The 10,639-nt window shown below is 44.4% G+C and overlaps 1 protein-coding gene across 1 annotated transcript; it reads left to right on the plus strand.

Annotated features, from left to right (window-relative positions):
* The first annotated feature begins 25 nt into the window (after window positions 1-25).
* LOC147120582 (spermatogenesis-associated protein 24-like) lies at window positions 26-9,476 on the plus strand. The gene is given in 7 exon segments (XM_085986708.1): window positions 26-235; window positions 4,954-5,019; window positions 5,479-5,609; window positions 8,115-8,185; window positions 9,116-9,218; window positions 9,316-9,421; window positions 9,424-9,476. Coding segments are annotated over 7 exon segments (612 nt in total). The 5' UTR covers window positions 26-130; the 3' UTR covers window positions 9,454-9,476.
* Window positions 9,477-10,639: the final 1,163 nt, after the last annotated feature.

The following is a 10,639-nucleotide window of genomic DNA, read 5'->3' on the forward strand; positions in this document are numbered from 1 at the left end:
GTCGTTAGGCTCGGCTTCGTGAGCGTGGTTTCTATTGGCTGACCAAGCCTGCCACTGATAGAAGCTGTGATGTGATTGGCCGGGCTGGCTTGGCCAGCGGAGCGGGGTTTTGACCGGGAGCAGGCGGGCGATGGCGGAGGGTGCAGCTGCTGGGGAGACACACGGTGTAGTGCACAAACAGCTGCAGGATATTGTCCTGGTGCAGCAGCGAAAGATCCGCAGCCTCGACGAAATGGTGAGGAAACGGCCCCGTTCCAGTGTCAGCCGTGGCTCAGTTGGTAGCACTTTGACCTCTGAGTCAGAAGAAAGAAAGACTTGCATTTATATAGCGCCTTTCACGAGCACCGGACGTCCCAAAGTGCTTTACAACCAATGAAGTACTTTTGAAGTGTAGTCATTTGTTCTAATGTAGGAAACGTGGCAGCCAATTTGTGCACCGAAGCTCCCACAAGCAGCTATCTGCTCATGAACAGATAATCTGTTTTTGTTATATTGATTGAGGGCTAAGTATTGGCCAGGACACCGGGGATAACTCCCCTGATCGAAGAAATTGCAACAGTGACTATGCTTCAGAAGTACTTCATTGGCTGTAAAGCGCTTTGGGACGTCCTGAAGTCGTGAAATGTGCTGTATAAATGTGAATCTTTTTTCTTTCGTGAGCGGGAGGTCTCCTGCACAGGCTCTGGAATCACCGCAGCGACGGTCTGGATTCGATGCTCAAATTTGAATCCAGGATCTTCTGACGGACCAGAGCTAACAACAGAGCCAAGTGGACCTTCATGTTCCCTCGCTATCACCTTATTACCTGATTGCATTCCAGAATGATTCTGGAATAGTGAGTAAAGATAAACCCCAGCTTCTATTCACCACTGCTAACCGTCTTCTTCATTCTCCACCCTCGCCTCCGACAAGAAGTGTGAGGAGCTCATGGACTTATTTGTCTCTAAGATTGAGACCATCCATTCAGCTGCTTCTGCCACTTCCCTTCCTACCCCTAGCTCACCGGGCCACACTTCCTCTAAGGTTCCCCCCTGCCCTAGCCATGAACTCACATCTTTCTCCAGTTTCTCGCCGATCCCCTCATGACCTCTCCGCGCTCATCTTGTCCATGAGACCCACTTCCTGCTCCCTCAACCCTATTCCCACCAAACTGCTGACCACCCAACTTCCTTTTCTGGCTCCCATGTTAGCTGACATTGTTGACGTTCTCTCTGCTCAGGTACTGTCCCCCTCTCCCTCAAATCTGCGGTCATCACCCCTCAAAAAACCAACCCTTGACCCCTCTGTCCTTGCAAACTATCGCCCCATCTCCAACCTCACTTTTCTCCAAAGTTCTTGAACGTATTTTTGCCGCCCAAATCCGTGCCCATCTTTCCCAGAACTCCTTGTTTGAATCCTCCAATCAGGCTTCCGCCCCTGCCACAGCACTTAAACTGCTCTTACCAAGGTCACAAATGACATCCTAATTGACTGCGACAAAGGTAATTTATCCCTTCTCATCCTTCTGGACCTGTCTGGAGCCTTTGACACAGTTGACCACAAAATTCTGCTCCAACGCCTCTCTGCCATCGTCCAGCTGGATGGGACTGCACTTGCCTGGTTTCATTCCTATCTTTCCAGCCATAACCATAGAATCCTGCAATGGCTTCTCTTCCCGATCCCACACTGTCACCTCTGGTGTCCCCCAAGGATCTATCCTTGGCCCCCTCCTATTTCTCATCTACATGCTTCCCCTTGGTGACATCATCCGGCAGCACAAGGTGAGTTTTCACATGTACGCTGATGATACCCAGCTCTACCTCTCTTCCACCTCTCTCGAACCCTCCACCGTCTCTATACTATCAGACTGCTTGTCCGACATCCAGCACTGGATGAGTAGAACTTTTCTCCAATTAAATGTTGGGAAGACCGAAGCCATTGTTTTCAGTTCATGCCACAAACTCCATTCCCTTTCCACTGATTTGGTCTTTCTCCCCGGCAACGGTCTAAAGCTGACCAAGTCTGTTTGCAACCTTGGTGTCATATTTGATCACGAATTGAACCACTATACTACCGTACCCCTATTATTATCTGGTGGTTATCTCATTGCTGTTTGTGGGACAATTCTGTGCTCAAATTGGCTGGTGCATTTCAACATTACAACATTGCCCCTTTTATCTCATGGGCTTCAATTTTACAATCAAGCCTAGTATATTGGATCAGGGCATGCAAATGTAATTGTCACTATTTTAAAGTTATGCATTCTATTCATATTTTTATTCTCTATTATAAATTCCTATGCCGCATTATAATAACCCACCCCCCCACCCCGTGTAAATTTGCCATGTTGTACTTGCACCCTCCTGCTAGTGGGGACATTGCAACACCTCCACTGGTGGGAGGGTGTAATTACAGCATAACAAGACTAGGTCATTTCCATTATAAATGGCCACATAAGAATTTATATGGAAAAAGTTGACAAGAAGTATAATCTCTCTCTCACTCTCGCACGCATCCCCTATGGTGCTCATATATTTTCTCTTGGATATTCTTGTATAACTGGAGTGGGAGGGAACGGAGCCCGAGGCCAAAAGTTGAACTGGAGGGGGAGATCAGCTGGGCTCAAGGCCTGAAATTGGACCTACATCTGCCAGTGACACCAGTCCTTCTTTGTTCCTGTGAATCTCTCCCCTTGTGTGTAGCTGCATTTTTTTTCCCACTCTGTGCTTTTCTGCGATTTGCTCTTTCTTTCACTCTGTTGGTTGTCTGTGTATATATGGTTTTCTTTGTTTTTCTCTTTGCACTCATCACTTATCTAATAGGTTGGATGGTGGCTCTAACAGGATAGCTGTAAAAGCAAATAATTCTGTGTATACTTTTTGGTGTACTGTACAACATATATGCCAGAGTTGGAACAGAGCAGTAACATAAGCTAATTTCCTCCAAATCAAAGGTGTTGCTATGGGTACCCGCATGGGTCCTAGCTATGCCTGCCTTTTCGTGGGATATGTGGAACACTCTTTGTTCCAGTCCTACTCAGGTCCCCTCCCTCACCTCTTTTTCCGATACATTGATGACTGTATCGGTGCCATTTCCTGCTCTCGCCCTGAACTAGACAATTTCATTCACTTTGCCTCCAATTTCCACCTTTCCCTCACCTTCACATGGTCCATCTCTGACTCTTCCCTTCCCTTCCTCGACTTCTCCGTCTCCATCTCTGGGGATAGGTTATTGACCAACATTCACTACAAGCCCACTGACTCCCACAGCTACCTGGACTACACTTCCTCCCACCCTGCCTCCTGTAAGGACTCTATTCCATTCTCCCAGTTTCTCCGTCTCCGCCGCATCTGCTCCGACGATGCCACCTTCCACACCAGTGCTTCCGACATGTCTTCCTTTTTCCTCAACCGAGGATTCCCCTCTACCGTGGTTGACACGGCCCTCGACCATGTCCATTCTATCTCTCGCACTTCTGCCCTCACCCCTGCCCCTCCCTCCCGGAACCACGATAATGTTCCCCTTGTCCTCACCTTTCACCCCACCAGCCTCCACATTCAACAGATCATCCTCCGCCATTTCCACCACCTCCAAAGTGATCCCACCACCAAACGCATCTTCCCCTCCCCTCCCCTTTCAGCATTCCGTAGGGACTGCTCCCTCCAAGACACCCTAGTCCACTCCTCTATCACCCCCAGCACCCCTTCCCCTTTGCCTGGCACCTTCCTGTGCAAGCGCAGGAGATGCAGCACCTGCCCTTATACCTCCCCCCTTCCCACTGTCCAGGGCCCCAAACACCCCTTCCAGGTGAAACAGCGATTTACTTGTACTTCCTGCAATCTAGTATACTGTATTCGCTGCTCACGATGTGATCTCCTCTACATTGGGGAGACCAAATGCAGATTGGGTGACCGCTTTGCGGAACACCTCCGTTCAGTCCGTAAGGGTGACCCCGAGCTTCCAGTCGCCTGTCATTTTAATTCACCGCCCCATTCCCACTCGGACCTCACCGTCCTTGGCCTCTTGCATTGTTCCACAGAAACCCAGCGTAAGCTCGAGGAACAGCACCTCATCTTCCGATTAGGCACTTTACAGCCTTCCGGACTCAATATCGAGTTCAACAATTTCAGATCATAACCTCGGCCCCTATTACATTTTTACTTATATTTTTTATCCACACCTTTGTTTTGGCCTTCCCCCCCCCCTTTCTCTTTTTTTTCTCTCTCCCACATGGCAGCTGTCTCCCATTCTGCCAGCGCATTTCACACCTAATCTAGAGCCATCCTTTGTCTCCACTAGTCCTATCACCATCTCGTCTCGTTTTGAATACCTCTTAATGTCTCTTTTTTGTTCTCTCCCAGCCTGGCCTCTTAATCTATTTCATTTCCTCTGCTTCTTTAGTCTTGATAAAGGGTTTTGACCCGAAACGTCGACTCTAATTTCTCTCCACGGATGTTGCCTGGCCTGCTGAGTTTTTCCAGCATTTTCTGTTGTTATTTAGTAACAAAAGCTTGCTTATTAAAAAGAATGAGCTCCACTGGTACTTTTTTGAAGGCAAATCATTGCAACTCTTTGTAACGTCACTCTTTTCTGTTCTTTTCAGAATTGTACTGCAGTATTTAACAATTTATTATTAAATATTTCCCTCAGCATATCATTTTTCATGACTACCAGACTCCATAATCTATTAGGACATGATGCTTTATTACTGATGTTTAGTTAGGTTGCAGCTTTAACATCATTCAGGGAACCTATTCTATGTTCTGCATCCAAACGGGTGTAAAAGGTATAATGTCAAACTATTCTGCTATCACAGATGTGATCTTGCTGTACAAACAAATGGATTGTGAATGAATTCCGTATGTACTCCTACTAAATTCCTGTCCATCAGCTCAGCAGCGATGATGGGGCCGAGAATTCTTTATATATTTGGAACAAAATTGCTTAACATAATCCAATGCATTCCATATTTAGATAAGACATAGAGAAGAGGAGTCAGTAAGCAGAGAGGAATTTGAAGATGTTGTGAAGGAGTTGGAGGTGAGAACTTTTAAGTTAATAAAGAGGTAACCATTAACAAGACTGATCTATACATTTGATATTTAGCTCTGAATCATTTTCTACACCAATGCACATATCTGTAACACTTGTGTATCTAATTTAAAATATTTATCAGCGACTCATAAAAATAATGACCTTCAAAGCATTACCTACAGCATTTGTCATGTGAACTGTATGAATAATGTTAAGGCATGAGTTTATTCAGAATGTATTATACATGGCTTGCTGACCAGTCCCTACTACACACATTCAACCAAACTCGCCATTATTTTCATTCAACATGAGAAAACCTTGAATGATTCTTTATTATGATGGTTGTAATGTATGGTTCATCAGAACTCCTTCTGCGGCATATTTCAAAGTGCCAACATTGTTCTATTGATGTTTGAGACAAAAGCAGCTTAACAATTCTATTAACTCGATCATGCTTCTTTACAGAATGAAAGACTTGAACATGCTAAAACTAAAGCTTTACTTTTCAAGGAGTCTGAAAAGCTGGAGTTTGCACTCGGTGAAATAGAGATTCTAATGAAACAGCTAGAACGGGAAAAGAAGGCCTTCGAAAATGCGTACGTTTTTTGCACTTGGCTTCATAACAACAGTGACTGCATTTCATAAAGTAATTCATTGGATGTGAACCGCTTAGGGACATCCTGTGGAAGGTGCTATATAAATTTAGGTTTGTTCTTTAAAATTTTGTGCTCCCTCAGTATTATTGTGACAATTTTTGGTATTCATTTTACTGTTTTGAAAGGTTTAGAACATTAGTTGTATTTATAAATACAGCCTTTGTTACAGTATTGTGTATTTTATGCTTGTTTGATCTTGTACACAACTGCTGCATTAGTTTTGAAGGTATGGTGCAACTAGTTTTAAATACGACCTTCATGCAATGGCGCTAATCTTCTGTATGATTTTATTTTTATCTGGTGCTGGCAGTCTTGGCCTTCATTTTGGAAACTATGCTGTTGCATCATCAGCACAGCCTGCTGTAATGAATTTTTGACAGTAATGGGATGCCATAAATGGGAGTTAGTCAGGGTAGATGCTGGGAGGATGTTTCCCCTGGCTGGGGAATCTAAAACTAGAGGGTCACAGTCTCGGAATAAGGGGCCGGCCATTTTGGACTGAGATGAGGAGAAATTTCTTCACTCAAAGGGTTGTGAGGAATTCTCTACCCCAGAGGGCTATGGATGCGCAGTCATTGAGTATATTCAAGACAGAGATCGAATATTTTAGATACTAAGAGAACCAAGGGATTATGGGGGATAATACAGGAAGGTGGAGTTGAGGTAGAAGATCAGCCATGTTCTCATTGAGTGGCGGAGCAGGCCCGAAGGACCAAATGGCCTACTCCTGCTCCTATTTCTTATGTTCTTGTGTTGCCGGCAGAAAAACATTGTTGCCTGCAGAAGCTCAGGAATGGAATAAGAAGGAAGAGAAGAAATACTATTATACAATTTAGAAGTTTAAGGAAGGAATTGGGAAAACATGATTGAAGAGGGAAAAGCACGGCAAGAAATATATTTAGCTACCATGATGTGTGACTTGTGAAACAGCAGAAATAATTGAAATAATGTTGGATAAGTTTGCCATCTTTGGGTTAATGGCAGCCTGATGAGTACTATGCGAGTTAAAATTGCAAGAGATTAAAACAAGGGAATAGATTTTCCTCCCTAGTGGTAATTCTTCCGGAAGTGCGGTTGGGGTGGAGAGGTGGCTTTTCAGAGGTGCACTGTCGGATGAGACGTTAAACTGAGGCTCCGTCTGCTCCCTTAGGTGGACGTCATAGATCCCATGGCACAATTTCGAAGAAGAGCGGGGGGGGGGGGGGTTTCCCCGGTGTCCTGGCCAATATTTATCCCTCAACCAACATCGCTAAGACAGGTTATCTGGTCATTATCACATTGCTGTTTGTAGGATCTTGCTGTGTGCAAATTGGCTGCTGCGTTTCCTACATTACAACAGCGACTACTCTTCAAAAGTACTTCATTGGCTGTAAAGCGCTTTGGGACATCCTGAGGTCGTGAAAGGCGCTATATAAATGCAAGACTTTTTTTATTTGAAAGACCCCATTCGTCTCTGCAACACAAATGATCCAGGTTTGATCCAGTATGCAGTGGAACCCTGACTATTATAATGTAAGGGACCTTCCTCCATCAAGTGGATAATAGAATTTGGTAGATAATGAGGAGCTCCTGACTTGCTCTGCTAATTTGCTGCTCTAAACTTCTTCCACCTACTCAGTCCTCTGGATCATCACTTGCTTCCATTGATCCTGCAGACAAGATTAGTTGGTACCATACAGCTGATCCACTGGATAATTCACCAGCCCACAGCTGAGCAACGTAGCCTACGGCTCCTGCTACCAGACCCGAGTAACCTTGCTAAATGTGCTATCACAGTGCCAGCCATGGAGGGGAGCCCATGCTACCAAATTCAGTGCTAAAGGTAGTACACACTCGGCTCCAACAATCTCACTGGCATTCTCCACAACAGTTCACACAACAGAAGAATGCACAGGCAGGTTCGATATTTAGTTTTAAAGTCGACAGTTCCAGTGATCTGCAGAGCCTGTTGGTAAGAGCGGAGATTGCCTTTAGGGCTCAAAAAATGTAGCTGGAGCCCTGTGGTTGGCCGTGGGACCATTTCAGCGTTCTATCTTGAGTCTTTGGTGGATCTGATGGCTGGCGCTGCTGCCAGGTTCGGTAGCTGGAGTTGCAGGTGGGTACGTAGGATATCTGTGAGCTGGTGGATCAATAGACGAGTGTACAGCATCAAGTAACTTCACTGAGAGGATCAACAAAGACCAGTGCTGTTGAGAATTAGTGTTCATTTCTAATTCTTGAGGATAATAGGAATATGTATAATCAAGATTAAACTAACATAATAGAAATTGGCAGATAATGAGGAGCTCCTGACTTGCTCTGCTAATTTGAGGGGAAAGTTAACTGATCTTTATTTGCAGTCAGTTAACACTACTGTGGGCACTTATGATTTAGCCTTATTTGAATAAGTTATTTTCATTATGCTTTATAATGCAGACATGTCTTTTGTTTTCATTCTTTACAAAGATTGGAAAGCATTAAAAACAAGGCATTGAAGGAGTCAACCAAAAATGACAAGTTAATAAGCAAATGCAATGGTAAGTCATAGTGCTGTTCTAAACTGCATATTTTATTATATTGAATATGTTACAAGCAACGTCCCCCCTAAGGTGCGTGGGCGCATATCCATCGGGAGGTTCCGTGCAGGCCGCACACAAGCTGGAAGAGATACCGTGCATGTGCAGCCACGCAGGAGCCACGCACGAGAAAGATTAGAGGAAACATTGGTTACAAGCCACAATTTATTTTCTGAAAACCCATGAAGTTTTTAAAAAAAAAACGTGAACCTGTTAACATTTGTAATTTTGCTCTCCTCCCCCCCCCCCCCCCCACACACACATCTGCTTTGTGGGCAGGAACAGTGCAGCAAAAGTGCATTATGTGTGTCCAGGTTCGTAAGTACCTAAATTTCCTGTCCCTAGTCATTATCTTGGTTTGGAGGCACCCGCGGTGCTGTCCCACCAATTGCCTGGGCCTAGCACTAGAAAGCTGGAAACAGGAGTTGCAGCTCCATGTCTGAGAGCCTTGCACCTGTGCTTTTGGCCTTGGGACTGTCGGCCTGCTGTTCTGCAGGAGCAATCCAGATGGACCCAAGATCTGTTTGGTAAATTGCGTAACTTCAGAAACCTATCTTTTAGGGTCCTCTTGAACCTGCTGCTGGCCACCTTTGTGGGGCACTCTGCTTCTGGGTGCCGACTGCAATAACAAGGTGCAAAAATGGAAGAATACTAAAGTTCCAACAGCAAACATTCACCAAAAACGATAGAGGCTGGAAGGGGAAGGATGTTTAATTTCTTTCCAAACCGTGATGAAACACATGCCTGTTGGTTATAGCATGCAGATTGCAGGAATGACAGGTTTTATATTTCCTGAAATGTGTGCGGTAGATTTTGTAAGAGAATAATTCAGCAGGTCTAGAAAATGGATAGAAACTATTTATTTGTGATAACTAAATAATTTCTTTGCAGTGATTGAGAGTCAAATAGAAAAACAAGATGATATTTTGAGTACCAAAGAGGATCAGATTAAAGAACTTTGCCATCTACTTGAAAAGCAAAAAGATATATTGAAGTAAGTGTGGAAACCTTTCTGCAGGAGGGCATTGGTGTGTTGTGGTGGAAAATATTTTTAATATTGTAAAGGGACTGATATTGTGTTCTGTATACAGGCAACAGGTTACTGACTTCGAAATACAGAAACAGCAAGATGCTTATATAGCACGTGTACTGGAAGAAAAAAAGAGGAAAACATTTGGGAAGTTCCTTCGAGCCCCTAAGTAGCAGTGTCCACACAGACTTGTAAATAAAATTAAATATTTCTTCAAATGTTGCATTAGCGTTTGGCAACTGATTTAAATTTTGAGTTGTTGTGGTGAAACTGATGCTAAGCTCAACATATAAGTTGCCCTAGCAGTCTCCAGCATTGTAATGGACAAAGCAGCAGCCAACAGAATATCAAGTGGATTGGCCATTACACAACCTGTTCCCGCCCGCGGGAAGCCTCTGACCGCAAATTCAGGGCCACCATTTTGAGCTGTGTTAATACAGATTTTTAAAAAAAATAAAGGTTAATCACCGGTAACTTTTTCTGGTGTATATCTTGGAGCCCCTACATTGTCGACTGGTATTGAAATTGAGCTTTCATTGACAAGGATAACAAACATAAAGTTATCAACTTACTATGTTACATAAATAAACTGCGTGAATGACCTGCACTGCTCTAGGATCCACCATTCAGTTCCCTTTGAAATTTGATCTCTCTGTAGCTGCAATTGTTATGGTTTGTTTTAAGAAGGGCAGTATGCCAAATACACGTTTGACATTTCATTCAAAAGATAAAAAATGATTTGCCACTGCAGGGGATGCTCACCAAAATAGATTTCATTTCCCTGGTCAATCAGAAATGGTGTGCTCAATAGAATTGAGTATTAGGATTGTTGAAACTAAATGGTCAGCCGTAACATGACCTTTCAGTAACTCCCATTGGAAGTGTAGATATGAGTTTTATACAAAAATTCGTTTGGTTATAATTTCTAAGATGTTTGTACAGCTGAATTGTACCTTTTCAAATAGTTTATGCCAAATGGGTTGGCTTACCTTGATTGGTTATTGACGTTAAACTGTGGTAGCTTAAGATATTTAAGATCAAATGTGGTTTACTTAAACAGAAGATTTTGAAAAGAAATTAAGGCCTAGAAATTCAGTTGTTAGCGCCAGCCGCTAGCGCCTTAGGAGGAGGAGAAGTGGGGCGCTAAGTGGCTAGCGCCTGGGCGCGGCGCGATCTGCGCCTCTCGCGAACTTCACTCAAGATTTAGCGGCGGCGCAAAACCGCAGCGCCCGCTCAGCTGCGCGCGCAGACCCTGACGTAATTTCATGCTGCAACGCCCTTGGTGCGCCCCGAACCGGAACTTCAGTGGCGCCGCCCTTATGTGCGCCTGGCGCCCCCAGCGACTGGTAGAGGGGAACGGTTCCCAGTCGCTGCGGGGCACGGGG

Source organism: Somniosus microcephalus, chromosome 4, assembly GCF_052327205.1.
Source record: "Somniosus microcephalus isolate GS21.2 chromosome 4, FLI_Smic_1.0, whole genome shotgun sequence".
NCBI lineage: Eukaryota > Metazoa > Chordata > Chondrichthyes > Squaliformes > Somniosidae > Somniosus > Somniosus microcephalus.